This window comes from Budorcas taxicolor, chromosome 1 (assembly GCF_023091745.1).
Source record: "Budorcas taxicolor isolate Tak-1 chromosome 1, Takin1.1, whole genome shotgun sequence".
NCBI classification, from domain to species: domain Eukaryota; kingdom Metazoa; phylum Chordata; class Mammalia; order Artiodactyla; family Bovidae; genus Budorcas; species Budorcas taxicolor.
Genome location: NC_068910.1, coordinates 207843848 through 207861616, shown reverse-complemented (window position 1 = coordinate 207861616; position 17769 = coordinate 207843848). Strand labels below are relative to the sequence as shown.

The window sequence follows — 17769 nt, the reverse complement described above, 5'->3', positions numbered from 1 at the left end:
ATAGGCCACAGGTTCAGTTCCTGGTCGGCGAAGACCCTGCAGGCCAAGGGCAGCCAAAAAAAAAAAAACCAAATTGTGCTGAAAACCTTATTTCTCTGGAGCAGGGCCTTGGCTCTCTGAGAGGCTGTCCTCTGGGTTCCAGTCCTGTCTGGCTCGGATAAAACTCTCTTCTATTCCTATCACAGACTGTTGACTACTTCTGTCAACAGGGGAGAGAAGCACCGTAAACTCGGGGACTTAACACTCCCCTCCCCTCCAATCTCCTCCTCCAGCCCCGACCTGGACTGGAAGGGGGCCCACTGGGGACCTTCTCCTGGGGGCACGAGCCTGCACACAGCTGGGCTCTGTAAACTGAGGTTCAGCTCCAGCCTCTACGGGCCCTCCCAAGGCCGGGCCTCTCGCTGGGCTCGGCCTCACACCTCGGCCCGGCAGAGCCAGCCCGGCTGGAGACGACACCCACCCGAAACCCAGGCAGCCCTCTGCTGCAGGCACAGCACCACCTGGAAGCCCCCCGAGCCCACGTGCACTGCATGCCGTTTCTCTTTCCTGTCTAGTCAGGGCTCGGGCCAGGAGCTGAACCCCGGGGGAAAGGAGCAGGGGCATGGCAGGCAGATGCCCACGGGACCTCAGGCCCAGCTCTGCGTCCAGGTCGCAGAGAAGGGGTGGGTGGGGAGCCGACCCCTCTGCCCATATGACAGTGTTGGAGCAAAGTGCCAGCGCCCTGTCAGCTCTCACCCCGAGCTGATAAAGTACACGTGCAGACGACACTGTTAACACTTGGCATCATCTCCAAAGACTGAGGAAGATGCAAACAGGCTCTGGAGGCACAACACCAAAACCGCCGGGCACCTGCCAGGCCACACAACTGGACATCCCGTGAAACCACACCAGGGCAGGACCAACGTGTAGGCGCCACGTGACATGTTTATTTATCGATACCCGTCGAGTGGCCAGTCTCCTGGCCAGGGAGGGTGTCTGTGGGGGCCTCCAGTCCCAGGGTTCGCCGGCCTGACCGAGGGACATGGGCACCAAGTGAGGGCCCGACCCCGAGTCCTGGCCTTGGCCACCTCTCCACACAGTAAGTTGGGGAGCAGTCAGTTTCTGGAGTCTTGGGGACCCGGCCCGACTGTCTTGTCCCCTCATTCTCCCGGGGGTCTGGGGATGTCACTTCCGGCCCTCTGGGGTCCGCTTCCTTTTTGCCTTTGGCTCCTGGCAACCGGCCATCTTTGCTTTGGCCCCCACCCGAGGCCGCCGCTGCCTCCTGGGGGCCCCTGTCCCACCATGGCCCCCGGGCCGCTCCTGGGGCACAGCAGGGTCACCGCCTGCTCTCCGCCGCCGCCTCCTCCTCGTGGATCCTGGGCTCAAGCCAGAACGTAAGGCCTCCTTTGCATGTCTCCCTGAAACACAAGGCTGAGTGAACGAAGCATCGAGAAGGTCGGCTCCGACTCCTGAGATTGCCTGGGGTGCTGGGCACGGGCGGCAGGGACACAGTGCGCAGCACGACGGCCCTGGGAACGGGCCCGAGTCAGCCACCCAGGGCTGCATCAGTGAGGGTGCAAGGCCCATAGCCACCAGGCGGGCCCACAGCCACCAGGCGGGCCCACAGCCACCAGGCGGGCCCACAGCCTGTGAGACTGACCGGGAGGTGGGCCTTCAGGACAACCAGAGTGAGGGCAGGACCGGAGAGAGGGACGTGGGCGAAGACGAGATGGACGGGGGCCCAGGCTCGGTGTACGGGGGCGCGGGCTGCTGAGAAGGTAGGGCTGGAGCCCAGTCAACGTGACAGCTGTGAGTGGCATCCAGGGCCCAGCCTGGCGTGGGTGCGCAAGACGTCCAGACTGCAGAGCAGCCTGGCATAAATGGACCCAGACGGGACTGGCTGGGCTAGAGCAGGGGTGAATGGAGACCCTTCACAGGGCAGGTCACAGTCCAGCCACTGGCCTGTGTACAAGCTCATGGGGAGGGGAGGAGGGAGGGGAAGGGGGAGGGGAGAGGAGCAGGAAGGGGAGGGGGAGGGAAGGGTGGGAAGGAGGGAGCACAGCGGAGGGGAGAGGAGCCTCTAAAATTAAGGAGGGCGCGTGAGGTCAGGGGGTTCCTGAGGATGCTGCAGAGGAGGAAGGGGAGGCCCACGTGGAGCATATCAAACCAAAGACGGAAAAGGGTCAGGAAGAGGCACCAGACCAAGCCGCAGGGAAGGAGAACGGGGAGGACCATGAGGGTGTCTGGGCCAGGGTGCCACATCTCCAAGACACGTGGGCAGTGGGGGGTGGGGAGGGAGGCAGGGAGTCAGGTCTAGGGGGAGATAGGCCGCAGTCACAGGTGACACGAGGAGGGGAGCGGCGGGGAAAAGCCAACACTGCCAGGCCTACCTGTCTTGCCCTGCAGCTGGGATCCGGACAAGCGCTTCTTCATTCTCACCCGCCTCCCGCCCCGCGGATTCCGGTACGCTTCTTCTGGGATGTCAGCTTCAGGGAAGAGGCCTGCGGACCGAGGCAGGCAGGCGGTCAGGAGGCCGCAGGCCAGGGTGCTTACGGTCCGTGTGTCCACCGCCTCCAGCACCCCACAAGCACCATGGCCATGAGCTTTCGGCAAGAAACCCTGGTCTGATTCCCACATGGCCACGGGCAGCTCACGGGGCACTGCCAGACACTGTCTGGAAGAGCCCACGTGGAGAGCTGGACGCGTCACGCTCTGCCTCACACACTCTTAGCTGGGGAGAGACAGCAGACCCTTCAAAATACTGATGGGTTTTGATCACACAAGCGTATGTCAGTCAAAACCCACCAGACGAACCCAACATTCACGTGCTCTGTTGTATGTTAACTTCATCTAGAAAGTACTATCCCAGCATGAAGCATTTAGAAAGTATGCTCTGACTGAGGGGTGGGGGTAGATATATGATAAATCAAAGATGACAAAATGCCAATAGTAGAATCTAGGTACTCACTGTAGAATCCCTGAGACTTTGCACATATTTAAAATTTTTCATAATGAAACGTTGGGGGGAAAACACACCTTCCATCTTACGCTTTCTAGGAAACTGTCCTTCAGAACAAGCCATACCGGCTCCACCAGCCACATGCCGAGAAGCGGAGCCATACGCTGCACCACAGGCCAGCAGAGTGGCCGGCCCGGGGAACTTGCTAGAAATTCAGGTTCTCGGGCCAGCCATCCCCCCACCCCTCACATTCAGCCCCGAGAACCCCTGGGCTTCACCAGGACGAGAGCTGCACAGCCCCACAGCAGCCTCCTGAAAGAAACACCATTGGCCTCCCCACAGCCACCGGTGCTGGGGGGCGAGCACACGTGGCCCGATCCACTGCGGAGAGGACAAGATGCTGTCGCGCCTGGCGCCCAGTGCTCACCTTCCGCGAGGGCCTGCAACCTGGAAGGACGAGAGAGTCACTCATCACACACCTGACGAGGAGGGGTCACCCCCCTAGGGAAGGCCCTCCCAATGCGATCTCTGAAGATGGGCCACCCATCTAAAGACGGGCGGAGCAGAGGGCCGGCGCACTCACTTCCGGACCACTTTGTAGAGGCGCTTCCGGTTCTTCGGAGGGGTATCCTGGTGACTGGCCATCTCAAACAGTCTGTCAGCAACAGCCTTGTAGTCGAACTGTTCAATGGAGAGATGCCGCGTAGGCTGTCAGCCCCCAGGGGCTCCCAGAAGCAGGCCCAATAAGGAGCAAGCAGGAGGCCCAACAAGGAGCAAGCAGGAGGACCAACGCTCAGCCGCCCGATGCCCCCGGCTGCGCCCCACACCCTACTCCACCCGGCAGACGCCGGCCCCAGCGAACACGAGGGGCCGCACGGCGAGCCTCTGCACAACTGTAAGTCCTCCGGGAGCCATGTCAATACGAGCAGAGGATGGAACAAGTGAAATTAATCTGGTGAATTTAGCCCAAGACATCTAAAATCTTATTAACTCATCAAGTAATCAACATCTGACACTGCCTAGGAAGGCCCCTACGGGTCCAATCCACCTGAAGTCCCTGATCTTGTCTGCTGAGCTCAGGCTCCGATGGGGACCTGAAAGGCCCCCGGTCAGCACGCACCACCCCAGTGGCCCCAGCGCCGAAGGGGCCGGGAGCAGAGGCAGGGTGACTGCCGAGCGGGGAAACCTGGGCTCAGCCTCCCGGGACCCGGTCCCCAACTCCCCTTTCAACCAGTCTGTGTTCTACAGATGAGCCTCCAGGGTCCCTGCCTCCCACCCAGTCCCAGCTGGACAGATGCCGCCCTGCTTGACGTCTGGAGCCGAGAGCTCAGCCCACAGGCCCAGCCACACACCTGGAGAACAGGGCTGGCGCTGTCCTCATCGTCATCTTCCGCCTGCTTGCCCAGGGGGCCCTGAGCCCTGCAGACCGAACCTAGAACAGAAGGGCCCCACGGACTTAGGCACGCCTAGTACCGTGGGAGTTACAGGCCCAACCTGGGGCCCAGGCACCCTGCCTGCCAGGGGCACAGCTGGGCTCAGGAGCCCACAGCGGGATGGCAGGAGCGCTGAGGGCCTTGCCCCAGGGCAGCAGTGCCCGCACAGACTGGGAACCAAAGAGCCGTCCCAGAGGCGGGGGGCCTGTGAAACAAGGAGGGGGCACCTCAGGCAGGAATGGCGGGCCAGGGGCCCCAGGAGGAGGAGGAAGGGGGCTGTCCGGCCAGGGGGGGCCTGGACTAAGAGGCGAGCAGGGAGAGCCTTTCCGGGTGAGGGAGCAGACACCAGACACTTGGGGCTCTGCTGTCTCCACCTCCAGAAGACAGCTTCGATCACCAGCTGGCCTGAGGGGCGAGCACGTGTGGCAAAGAATGACAACAGCAGGGCTGTGGGCAGGCCCCAGGCCACCATGGGCCCCTGGGTCCATCTGCCCTGGTCACTCAGGCTACTGAGGACAAGGAGGAGGGGAAGGAGGGCCAGGAAGGACGTCCAGGACGGCTGGGGAGTGTTGAGGGGGATGGCTGACCAACGAGAAAGCCAGGGGCGCCAGCAAGGGTGCCAGACTTAAGAGGCTGCAGCAATCAACTCTTGCTCCTACCATCCAATGACCTCCCCACAGGGCACAGGACCGTCCAGGGGTGAAAGGACAGTCCCTTCAACAAATGTGCCAGTACACCCGACATCAACACACAGAGAACGAAGCTGGACCAAATTAACTCAACACGGACCAAAGACGTAAAGGAAGAACCAAAACAGTGAAACTCAGATGAAAACATAGGACAAAAGCCTCAGGAGACTGGATCTGGCCACGATTTCTTGGACTAAAGGCACAAGTAACATGGAAAATTAAGACAACCAGACTTGATGAGAACTTTCAAATCTGTACATCGAGAGATTGTGAATGCAGTTAAGAAGACCAGCCATACAGCAGAAGACTTCTGCACACCATAACCTGGGGAGGAGTTACAACCAGAACATGCGAGAAAGCAAGTGTCCGACTGTTAGCGATCCCACGGACTGTAGCCTGCCAGGGCGTGTGTACATGGGATTCCCCAGGCAAGAGTACTGGAGTGGGGTGCCATTTCCTTCTCCAGGGTCTCCTGCATTGCAGGCAAATTCTTTTACCCACTGAGCTACTAGGGAAGATGCCAGAACATATGCTGCTGCTGCTGCTAAGTCGCTTCAGTCGTGTCCGACTGTGCGATCCCTTAGACGTCAGCCCACCAGGCTCCTCTGTCCCTGGGATTCTCCAGGCAAGAGTACTGGAGTGGGGTGCCATTTCCTTCTCCAGGGTCTCCTGTGTTGCAGGCAAATTCTTTTACCCACTGAGCTACTAGGGAAGATGCCAGAACATATGCTGCTGCTGCTGCTAAGTTCCTTCAGTCATGTCCGACTGTGCGATCCCTTAGACAGCAGCCCACCAGGCTCCCCTATCCCCGGGATTCTCCAGGCAAGAATACTGGAGTGGGTTGCCATTTCCTTCTCCAGTGCATGAAAGGGAAAAGTGGAAGTGAAGTCGCTCAGTTGTGTCCGACTCTTGGCGACCCCATGGACTGTAGGTAGGCTCCTCAGTCCATGGGATTTTCCAGGCAAGCATACTGGAGTGGGGTGCCATTGCCTTCTCCACCAGAACATATGAAGACCTCCTAAAACACAATGAAAAAACAATGACTCAAAAAATGGGCCAAGGGCTTGAGTAAACATTCCTCCAAAAGTACGTGAAGGGCCAAGAAGCACATGAAAAGGTGCCTGACACCAACAGTCACTAGGGAAACGCAAACTACAACCAGGGCGACAGCACGCGCATGCAGGAGGGCCGCTATCAGAGAAGGCGAGAAACTGGGAGGACGCGGAGGAGCCACAGCCTCCCGCACTGCCGGCCGGAACGCATGCGAGGCTGCGCTGTGGAACAGGGTGGCAGGTCCTAGAAAGTTAAACATGGATTACCCGAGGACCCAGCAATCCCACTTCTGGGCACAGACCAAAAAGAATTGAAAGCAGGGTCTCAAACAGATATTCGTACACCCGTGTTCATAATAGCATTAACCACAACAAAGAAACACGGAAGCAACCTCAAACTCCATCTACCAATGAAGAAAACATGAGCTACACATTCAATGCTGTGTCGCTCAGCCTCAAGCACTGCCACACACGCTGCGGCGTGGCTCAGGGAACTAAGCCAGACACAAGGACAGATACGTGTGAGCCCACTGCTGTCAACACAGACGCCGACGGGCAGGCTCACAGGACTGACGGCAGGGCGGGTGCAGGAGCTGAGCTGGCAGAGGGAGGCACGCGGACAGCTTCAGTCTGGGAAGATGAGAAGTTCCAGAGACAGACAGTGATGACAGCTGTCCAGTGTGAACACACTTAGTGCCACTGAGCTGTGCGCTTACACACGGTTAAGCTAGTAGACCTCACGTCACGTGTGTTCTGCAACAAAAGGCCAGGGTGGAAAAGTCTGCAGCTGGTGGAGGACACGCACCCCTAAAGGCACGAGGACCCACCACACAGTCCCCCCGAGGACACGGCCATGAGCCCAGCTGGCGCCCCCCGAGGACCCACCTAGCACAAGGTGGACAGGCTGGACCAGACACCGTCGACGCAGGCCCACGGGCCCCGCCTCCAAGGGGATGCTCACTCGAGCCGCCCGCTACTCTTCGTTCCTAACCTCTCCCTCGTCCAGCTCGACCCAGCGGGCCCCGCTCCCAACACCAGGGACACACAGCTCCCATCCTGGTGGGTGGGGCCGGGCACCCGCTGCTGGGAGACAGGCCAGAAAGATGAGCAAGTGACTTACGTAATTTTAAGTGATTTACTCCAAAAAGTGATCCACCATGGAAATGCCCATTGAGCAAGCTGGGTAGGGACTGGGAGGCTGCACTCTAAATAGTGGGCAGGGCAGGAGTGATGGAGGGCAGAGACCCCACAGGGGTGGGCCAGATAGCCAGTGACAGGCACAGAGCCTGGGGCGTTGTGAGGAGGCGGGGGCCATGGAGTGGGCGCCGGGAGAGCGACCAGCACGTGTGTTTGTTTCCAAGGTCAGCCCAGCTGCCGCACTGAGAACAGACTTCAGGGGCGAGAGCAGAAGCAAGGGGGTGGGACAGGAGAGGAAGGGGGGGTCCACCGCAGGCGGGACCGGGACAGGCTGTCACCCTGCGGCGTGCAGTCCTCACCTTTAGGGGGCTCTCTGGACAGCACGCCCGGCTCCTGCGCCTCCTCCTCCAACACCTCCTCCTCTGATAGCGCCTCATCCTCCGACAGCTCCTCCTCCTCCGACAGCTCCTCCTCCTCCAGTTCATTCATGAGCTCTTCAATGGCCAGTGGGGCCTGCTCCACGATTGTTTCAAAGATGCCTTGAGCGATGTTGTGCAAAACTAGGGAGCTGAGGGGAAACACAGAGCCGCATTCAGGCTGGACCATGCTTGCGCTCGCCCCTCCCCATGCTGGCCTCTGGACCTCGCTGGACTGTCGTGAGCACACAGCGTCTTCCAAGGGCAGCTCCTCAGGGACTGAACGGAACAGAGGAGGCAGGCGGGAGACAGCACTCACTCCTGAGTCTGGGCAGCAATCGTGCAGAAGGGCCCAATGAGCCTGAGGTTCTGGTCCGCGGTCAACTGCAGGGAGAGGGCTGGGGCTCAGCTCCCAGGCCACAGGTGCCAAGCAGCCTGCTACTGCCCACCTCACCCTGCCTGGCTGCCGACCACCTACCTCGTGGGCGCCCACTTTGGTCAGCTCCTCCAGGAAGATCTCGATGAAGTGGCTCTTCACCCCGTTGGGGGCTTCACTGTCCGGGTGCAGGATCTCTGTCGTTAGCAGCTCCAGCAGCTGCTCGGTTTGTCTGGGGAAGAAGCGGCAGGTCAGGCAGCAACACCAGGGTGCTGTCCCTGGATCAGAAGCGACCCAGGCCGGGGCCGGAGACCTCTCCTCCAGGCCATGATACACACATACTTACCGAATGTCACCCTCAGTCTATTACATGCGTGAGAATGGAAAAGGGCCAGAAAAGCAGATAAACTAGCTGTTCACACAGGGCAACGGGAGGTTACCAGCTTCTTCATTAAGGATCTGAGGCTGAATTACCAGCAACAATGAGGATGGAACTACCTTCCTAAACAACGCCCCCCAAGTTAACACAAGTAACACCATCGCTTCCACTGAGCCGCTGCAAACCCTGCACCGCCCCCGCCCCTCAACCAAGACAGCAGAGCCCTAAAGCCTGGCATGAGGGACACTGCCAGCCTCAGGGCTTCACAGGATTTTTAAGGATGAAAATCAGTAAAAACCAGAGACAGCCTGACCCTAAACGTGGAGTCAAGTCACCCACAGCCATTCTCAACGTAGAAAAGCAGCTCAGTAACTACAGTCCAACTCCTACTGATATTTTTATTGGCTGGACGTTAGGCCAAGGGTAAGACTTGAATTCTGTGATCCAGAAGATGGAAAAGTCCTAAAGTGATGCGGGCCGTAAGCTGCCCTTTCCAGTCTGGCAGCTGTTTTGACATCTGGGTCCTAGATTTATTATCCTTATGCTTAAAAATAAATTGCTTTACCATCACTTTTTGAACACAAATTAATTCAAAATCTGCTGTTTCTAAGCCCTTTCCCCTAGCACCCGCCCTCCCCAAATTTGGTGGCGGCAGGACACTCACAGGTGGGATGTCTGGACACACTTTCAGTAAAATAAAAAAGCAGTCTCTATAAACTCCACACCCAATTCCATGGCCCTTTTGTACCAAGCACAGAACACCACCATATTTTAAAAGTAATTGTCAGAGAGTCCGCTGGTGGCCTAGTGGATTCCGGGCTTTCACTGCCATGGCCGGGGTTCAAACTGGGGTTCAAACCCTGGTTGGGGAACTGAAGCCCCACAAGCCATGCAGCACAGCCCAAAAAAATTTGTTTTAAGTACTTGTCTGCTGGAATTAAAATTGCTTTTCAATGCTTTTAAGTTTTTCTGGGTTCTTTTTACTGAGCACACATCCCTCCTATCATTAAAAGAAAAGTTTAAAAAAAATTTTAATTTTAAAAACTTTAAAACGTGAATCTGCAGAAACTCACTTTATGTTGTGATGTCAGACCGCCCCCTGGAGGTTTGGAAACCTGCTGGCTGTCGGAACTTGGACGCAGGGCGGCGGGTGACAGACAGGTCCAGGCAGCAGTAGCCCCGCCCATCTGCCCAGGGAGCCCTGCCCACCTGTCTCCAGGAGGGACTAGCGGGGAGGGGTAGCTAAGACCAGCAGAGCCCTGCCCAGCCCCACTGGAGGACCCCACCCAGCTGCCAGTTGCCAGGGAGGCCTGAGGTGAGCCAGGAAACACAGACCCTCAGTCTGGAGGGTTACAGACCACGCAGCAACGGGTGTGAGCAGCACGCGCACCGGGGCACCCACCTCTCGTCCCATCCCTGCGTCTGCAGGGCCGTCAGGGCCTCGCGCAGGACCATCCGCATGAGCTGTGGCACAGGAGGAGACCCCGTGAGCAGACCAGCCCAGACCTCCCCGCTGCCCACCATCTGTGTGCCCACCATGCACCGCGGGCCCTCCAGAGCGGCCGGGGGCTGGGCCTGGATGCCAGCCTCCCGGGAGCAGCAGGATGGACTCTGGGGAGCGACCGCAGCACCAGGACTGATGGCTATGATGGATGTTCCCAGCGTGAAAATGACAAGGAGAAGCGCCTCTGCGGGAGGAGCCTCCAGACACACAGGGCTGCACCACGCGGTGCTCACCCCTCAGGGGCCTTGTCTTTGCCACTGTCGGGCAGGGGCGCCAAGACCAGGCACCTGGATGCTGAGCCTGGCTCTGGGAGCACTGTTCCCCAGCCCAGCACTGTGGGGCCCCTTGCAGGGAGCGGGCCACATCCTCACCATGTAAAACTTGTCCAGGCGCAGTCTGTCAATGCCCGGCCACTCACGGTTCATGGTCTGCCAGAAGGTCTGAAGGAACAGGTGCTCTGGGGGAGGAACGAGACCAGAAGAGTTGGGGGGGAGCAGCGGCTGCCTCTAGAAGGCAGGGGAGAGAGGAGACCATGAAGAAACCTGGTGAGGAGGTCCCACAGCAGTGGCCTTGGGGGCCCTCCGCCTGAGTGCGCTAAGAGCAGTGCTGCGGATCTGGCTTAAAAATGGGACTTTCAGGAACCTCAGAAGGAAAAGTACAGTCCAGCCACAAGCCTGAACCATAGCCGCATCCTCTGAACATCAAGCGTAAAGAGAAGGTGAGGCCTGGCAGGAGAGGCACTGCCTAGGCCGCCCCTCCCCACACGGCCACTGCCTCCACCCCAGCACCTACACCCCATCCCACCACTTACCCCACTGGATCCACCGACCTGATCAAACACAAAACCCTGCCAACAACAGGTATGTCAGGACCAGGGGGCTGCGGGTTCAACCAGGTCCCCCAAAGTCCTAATCCTCAACCCTCAGTATATAACTATACTTGGGAGACAAGTCTTTATAGAGGCGATGAAGAGAAAAGGCCTCTGGTGATTCAAGACACAGATATGCACAGTCAGACGGCCCCGTGAGGACACAGGAAGAGGAGGCCATCCACACTCCCAGAGAAGAGGCCTGACGAGATCCTGGCCTGCTGATGCCCTGCCCTCAGGACACGAAGGCCACCATTAGCGCCTGCTGCAGAGCATCCCCAGAGAGAGGGCTGGTCGGACAGCCCAGTGAAGGATAGAACTGCATCCATTACCTCACTCAAGTGTCACCAACGCTCTGCACCTGCCCTCATGCTGAGCACGGAAACGCTTCTGCACATTCTTAAAAGGTGAAACTTACAGAGAATGGATTTCCTCTTTGGCTACTTAACCATAACCAAACTACACCTAACCACACAGCCAGGACACCACCAGCAATGGTCCCAGTGGTCCCAAGGTCCAGGCCAGGGAGACCGCCTGGCCTTGGCTGCCCTTGGAGCAGGGTAGGGAGGTCACAGATGCTGGCACACGGGCCCCATCCCCACAGCTCGGCTCAACAGGACCAGGGTCTACCTACACATCAGGATTTCTAAAGACACAAGGGATGCCAAAGGGCAGGCAACAGGGCTGAGGATCCCTGATGCTAGTCTGAAGAAGACTCAGGAAGACGCACAGCAGGGAGCTCACGCCGTCAGCTGCGGACACTCCACAGCTTCCACCGAGATTCTAAATGAAAGGCATTAGCCCTCCAGATCTCAGACAGCTCCAGACCTCTGTCCTGGGTGAGTGAGGAACACATGCTGGAAAGCAGAGTAGCCTCTCCCGCACCAGCAAACGCTGGCTGGGATGGGGCCCTCGCTCCCACTCTCAGAACGCAGGCCTCGTGTTCAGGGGCTGGGTCTCTGCGGATCCAGCCTCACTGCTGGGGCTCACCGTGGCAAGGATACTTACGTGCCTCTGTGGTCTGGAAAGCATGGACAAGCTGGGAAATGGTCCGGCCAAGTTCCTCCTGCACAGGAAACAGGACAAACGCCCTCAGCCCCTGAACAAATGAGATCCTATGCAGCAAGCAGCGGCAGGAAGAAACTCAACTGTCCTCACTCACCGTGGGATCTGGCTCCACAGGGCCCTGCAGCCCAGCGAGCTTGGGGTCTGGAAGTCCCACACCACTAGAAGAGGCCTCCCCTGAAGGCCACGCCCACCTAGCCTCACAATAAGCAAAGGCAGGGGCTGCCCTCCTGACCAAAGCCCACACTCAGTAACGGAGCCTGACAGTCAAAGCGGGGAGGGGAGCAGGAGCCTGGGAGCACACAGCCACCTGAGAGGGGGGCTGAGGAGACCCCCGAGGTTACCAGCTGCCTGCCTGCCTCGGTGTACAAGCACCACCGAGTGCACTGGGCCCCAGTGCAGCATCTGAACTTCATTAAGTACCCTCACTACGCAAAGTGCTCTGAAGCACAAACAATTCCCACTGAGACACACCCCAAGAAAGGCGAGTACTTGAGGGCAGTGACACCACTCTAAGACACACAACGATGGACACACGCCATGATACACGTATCAGCCCACAGAGCACAACAGCGCAACCCTCATGGACCCTGGGTGCTGCTGATGTGCTGGGTGGGTCCATGGATTCTGAGAAAGGGCCCACTCCCGTGGGGGTGTGGAGTACAGGGGTAGGTGGCATGTGAGAAGTTGCAATACCTTCTCTTCTCATGTTGCTGTGACCCTAAAACTGCTCTAAAACATAAAGCCTATTTTTATACAAGACAATTAAGAAAAAAAGGCTAGGGACTTCCCTGGTGGTCCAGTGGCTAAGACCATTCCATGCTCCCAATGCAGGGGGCCCAGGTTTGATCCAGGTGGGGGAACTAGATCCCACAGGCTGCAACTAAGACCGGGTGCGGCCAAACAAATAGAAAAAAGGGAAAAATACTTGTCTCAGAAGACTTGGATGCTGTCCCCTGCTTTCCAGCATTTCAGCACTCAGCTCATCGTCTCTGACAAACACAAAACAGACAACCCAGGGGCTTCTCCAGCGGCCCAGTGGTTAGGACTCTAAGCTTCCACTGCAGGGCGATGGGTTCAACCCCTGGTCCTGGCAGGGTACTAAGAGCCCACAACCACTCCCACCCCGGGCCAAAAAAAGCCAGAAAACCCAGTTTTCAGCCACAATGTACCCTGGCATTCACCAGCATCGCTATGGTGCCCAACTCATCAACTGTGAGACCCTCCCTAACCCAAGGCCGTGGCCCTCCAGGCCTTAAGGAAAAAACAGCATCAAAGCTATAAAGCTGCGCTCAGCATGTCTGCTGCAGTAAAACGAGGGCTGACAACACGCTCGTCCACCCTCCCACTCATACTGTGGCCCCAGGGCCTTCTGCAGCCTCCTGGGCACTCACCTGCAGCAGCGGCTTGTCCTGCATCCACATGCAATAAAACAGCCCTTTCCACACCTTCAGCAGCTCATCATGAGTGAAACCACCTGCACCAGAAACAGCACCATTCAGACTAAAGGAACCCCATCTTTTAGCGCCAGAACAGCCAGAGAACTGTGACGGCCTGAATCAGACCAAAGTCCTCTTACTGCACAGGTGCCTGGCCCTCGCTCTCAACCGATCCTCCCAACCCAGAACCTGCTGGGCCAGTGGCTGCAGGGTCTCCCGCAGGTAACTGCTGTTTGATTTTTTCAATAAATGTTTACCGAGAAATCTCCAAGTATCAGAGACTGTGCTCCATTTTTCAGATTCAAAATTGAATGAGTCACCATTTTCCTGGGCTGGATGGTGGCTATGCAGGTGAATCTTGGCCACAGTTCACCCAGTGTTACACCTGGGCTTTACACACTTTTCAAATTTTAAAATTACACATTACCTCATTCAGGCTCATTATGACAACACTAGACAGCATATTGAAAATCACAGCTTTGCCGACATTACTTTGCCGACAAACATCCGTCTAGTCAAAGCTATGGTTTTTCCAGTAGTCATGTATGGATGTGAGAGTTGGACCATGAAGAAAGCTGAGCACCAAAGAATTGATGCTTTTGAACTGTGGTGTTGGAGAAGACTCTGAGAGTCCCTCAGACTGCAAGAAGATCAAACAAGTCAATCCTAAAGGAAATAAGTCCTGAATATTTATTGGAAGGACTCATGCTGAAGCTGAAGCTTCAATACCTTGACCACCTGATTAGAAGAATTGACTCATTGCAAAAGACCCTGATATTGTGAAAGATTGGAGGCAGGAGAAGGGGGAAACAGAGGATGAGATGGTTGGATGGCATCATTGACTCGATGGACATGAGTTTGAGCAAGCTCTGAGAGTTGGCCATGGGGTTACAAAGAGTCAGACACGACTGAGCAACTGAAGTGACTGACAAATATATAAACTGACTGATGAAGACAGATATATAAAATCACCCAACAAGTATAGACTGAGGTCTTAATTATGTTCTGGCACCCTGTTCCAGAACAGTGGTTCTCAAACTTTATTAATAGCATGGCATCACCCGGAGGGTTTCTTTAAAGATTCCTGGGCTTCCCAGGTGGCATGAGTGATAAAGAACTTGCCCGCCAATGCAGGAGACATAAGAGACGTGGGCTCCATCCCTGTTGGTAAGATCCCCTGGAGGAGGAAATGGCAACCCACTCCAGTATTCTTGTCTGGAGAATCCCATGGACAGAGGAGCCTGGTGGGCTATGGCCCAGAGGGTCACAAAGAGTAGAAGATGGCTTACAAGGCTAAGCACATACACAGTCCATCTGCCAGAGCTTCTGATTCAGCAGGGCTGGGATGGGACTCACAAATTTACATTTCTAACACATGTCCAGGTAATGCGGAAGTTACTGATGGGGCCACGTTCTGAGAACCACTAAGGAGCGTGATATCTGACAGGTGTATGCTGCATGAAACTCAGACGACAATCCAACAACTACACAAGAAAAAACTACCAACAGTCACAAATGCCGCTCTGAGAGAAAAAAAACATGGTGCCCAAAAAGTGGCTAGCAGGGGTAGCGGGATATACGGGTTGACAGGATCCTGCTCCCAGAGTAGGCAAGTCTGAACTGGAAAGAGATTAGGGGCTTGGCTGAGGCCGGGGGGGCGGGGGGGGGTGAGTAGGGGGTGGAGAGGCACATATAGCGGCCGAGAACGAGGTGACGCCGCGCACCTTCAAATCAGTCAGCGTGGATAAGGGATCAGGGCCAAGCGTTCAGGCGGGAGCGTGACTGGTGGGGTGGGTGGGAGCATCGCCACGGCCCGACCAGGCTCCGCCCGGCCGGCCGGACCACGTGGAGGCTCCACGCGGTTGGAAAGTCTGCTAACTAGGACCGCCGGCCCCCAACCCGGGCCCTCGAGCCCCCAGCCCGGCCCCGTTCGCAAGACGCCCCCGGCCCACATCCCGTCAACCCCGCGCCAACCTTCGGCCCGCTGAGTTCTGGCGACGATGTATTTCCGGAGCTTCCTCACCGCCCGGTCCCGGGTCACCTGCTCGTTCCCCGCCAGCCGCTGCGCGAGCAGGATTTCGGGCGGGAGTTGTACTCGCGGACCCATGGAGACCGCGCCGAGACCCCACGATACCAGTTACCTTGCCGCTATGCCTGGGCGCGTTCCGTGACGTCACACGCCCGCGCCGGCCTCGATGGGATTCAGTGTGACGTCACGCTCCCGCGCCGGCCTCTCCAGCACACTGAGTGACGTCATGTGTCTGCGCCAGCCTCTCCCGGGTCGCACGCCTCCGCCTCCTAGTGGCACGGTGCCGTAATGACAAGTGCATGGGGCTCTGGCTCCAATCATTCTGCTGGTGCTGCTGCTAAGTCGCTTCAGTCGTGTCCGACTCTGCGCGAGCCCATAGACGGCAGCCCACCAGGCTCCCCCGTCCCTGGGATTCTCCAGGCAAGAACACTGGAGTGGGTTGCCATTTCCTTCTCCAATGCATGTAAGTGAAAAGTGAAAATGAAGTCGCTCGGTCGTGTCTGACTCTTCGCGACCCCGTGGACTGCAGCCTACCAGGCTCCTCCATCCATGGGATTTTCCAGGCAAGGGTATTGGAGTGAGTTGCCACTGCCTTCTCCCCATTTATTCTCAGTTCAGTCGCTCAGTCGTATCCAACTCTTTGCGACCCCATGAACCACAGCATGCCAGGCCTCCCTGTCCATCACCAACTCCCGGAGTTCACCCAAACCCATGCCCACTGAGTCGGTGATGCCATCCAACCGTCTCATCCTCTGTCGTCCCTTTCTCCTCCTGCCCTCAATCTTTCCCAGCATCAGGGTCTTTTCCAATGAGTCAGCTCTTCGCATCAGGTGGCCAAAGGATTGTAGTTTCAGCTTTAGCATCAGTCCTTCCAATGAACACCCAGGACTGATCTCCTTTAGGAGGACTGGTTCGATCTCCTTGTAGTCCGGGGGACTCTCAAGAGTCTCCTCCAACAGCACAGTTCAAAAGCATCAATTCTTCTGAACTCAGCTTTCTTCACAGTCCAACTCTCACATCCATACATGACCACTGGAAAAACTGTAGCCTTGACTAGATGGACCTTTGTTGGCAAAGCAATGTCTCTGCTTTTTAATATGTTGTCTAGGTTGGTTATAACTTTCCTTCCAAGGAGTAAGTGTCTTTTAATTTCATGGCTGCAATCACCATCTGCAGTGATTTTGGAGCCCAGAAAAATAAAGTCAGCCACTGTTTCTACTGTTTCCCCATCTATTTCCCATGAATTGATGGGACCAGATGCCATGATGTTAGTTTTCTGAATGTTGAGCTTTAAGCCAACTTTTTCACTCTCCACTTTCACTTTCGTCAAGAGGCTCTTTAGTTCTTTTTCACTTTCTGCCATAAGGGTGGTGTCATCTGCATATCTGAGGTGATTGATATTTCTCCCGGCAATCTTGATTCCAGCTTGTGCTTCCTCCAGCCCAGTGTTTCTCATGATGTACTCTGCATATAAGTTAAATAAGCAGGGTGACAATATACAGCCTTGACGTACTCCTTTTCCTCTTTGGAACCAGTCTGTTGTTCCATGTCCAGTTCTAACTGTTGCTTCCTGACCTGCATACAGATTTTTCAAGAGGCAGGTCAGGTGGTCTGATATTCCCATCTCTTTCACAATTTTCCACAGTTTATTGTGATCCACACAGTCAAAGGCTTTGGCATAGTCAATCAAGCAGAAATAGATGTTTTTCTGTAACTCTCTTGCTTTTTCAATGATCCAGTGGATGTTGGCAATTTGATCTCTGGTTCCTCTGTCTTTTCTAAAACCAGCTTGAACATCTGGAAGTTCATGGTTCATGTATTGCTGAAGCCTGGCTTGGAGAATTTTAAGCATTACTTTATTAGCGTGTGAGATGAGTGCAATTGTGCGGTAGTTTGAGCATTCTTTGGCATTGCCTTTCTTTGGGATTGGAATGAAAACTGACCTTTTCCAGTCCTGTGGCCACTGCTGAGTTTTCCAAATTTGCTGGCATACTGAGTGCAGCACTCTCACAGCATCATCTTTCAGGATTTACTGACAAGTAAAAGGAAGCCAGCATTTGCCCGCCTTTTGGGAGGCGGAGAGGTGCTGTAGTTCACCCTTGGCTGCTGAGGGAAGGCTCTTCTTTAGCAAAGAATGCCAGTGAGCACAGACAGAGGAAAGGTGGAATTGTAGAAAGTCCACAATGAATCCAGTGAATGTTGGTTCAGGCCAAGGTCATCAGAAAATGCCACAATGCCAGGGGAGGGTAGTCACGGCAGGGTTTGCGGGAGTATCACCTATGCCCGCAGTGGCCTGCCACCCTGGAGGGCCCCCACGCTACAGCACCGTCACCCATGGGGCACGCTGCACTGACCTCGTCCACCCTGTAGGTCCGAGACCGGCCTGGAACACAGAAAGGCAGAAGGCGGCACACAGAGCAGGGGGAGGCAGTCTCGAACCTGTT

The 17769-nt window shown here is 56.4% G+C and overlaps 1 protein-coding gene across 1 annotated transcript; it reads right to left on the bottom strand.

The window, feature by feature from the left end:
- Positions 1–913: 913 nt before the first annotated feature.
- Positions 914–15459, bottom strand: RRP1 (ribosomal RNA processing 1). Its single transcript, XM_052640514.1, has 13 exons — positions 15271–15459; positions 13252–13334; positions 11801–11858; positions 10296–10381; positions 9823–9884; positions 8144–8273; positions 7985–8049; positions 7609–7817; positions 4291–4370; positions 3522–3619; positions 3366–3385; positions 2370–2480; positions 914–1397 (listed from the first exon to the last, which is right to left on the bottom strand). Exons 1-13 carry the CDS (start codon positions 15401–15403, stop codon positions 1165–1167), a joined length of 1368 nt encoding a protein of 455 aa, XP_052496474.1. The 5' UTR covers positions 15404–15459; the 3' UTR covers positions 914–1164.
- Between the last annotated feature and the right edge of the window lie 2310 nt (positions 15460–17769).

What these genes read in the sequence shown, in the direction of transcription:
- RRP1 (XM_052640514.1), bottom strand. Translation starts at nt 15,403, where the DNA reads ATGGGTCCGCGAGTACAACTCCCGCCCGAAATCCTGCTCGCGCAGCGG. An exon ending in CCAAAGTGGGCGCCCACGAG is followed by an intron (nt 8,050 to 8,143) that starts GTAGGTGGTCGG and finishes CTCTCCCTGCAG; the next exon opens with TTGACCGCGGACCAGAACCT. An exon ending in GTCCAGAGAGCCCCCTAAAG is followed by an intron (nt 4,371 to 7,608) that starts GTGAGGACTGCA and finishes CTTCTGTTCTAG; the next exon opens with GTTCGGTCTGCAGGGCTCAG.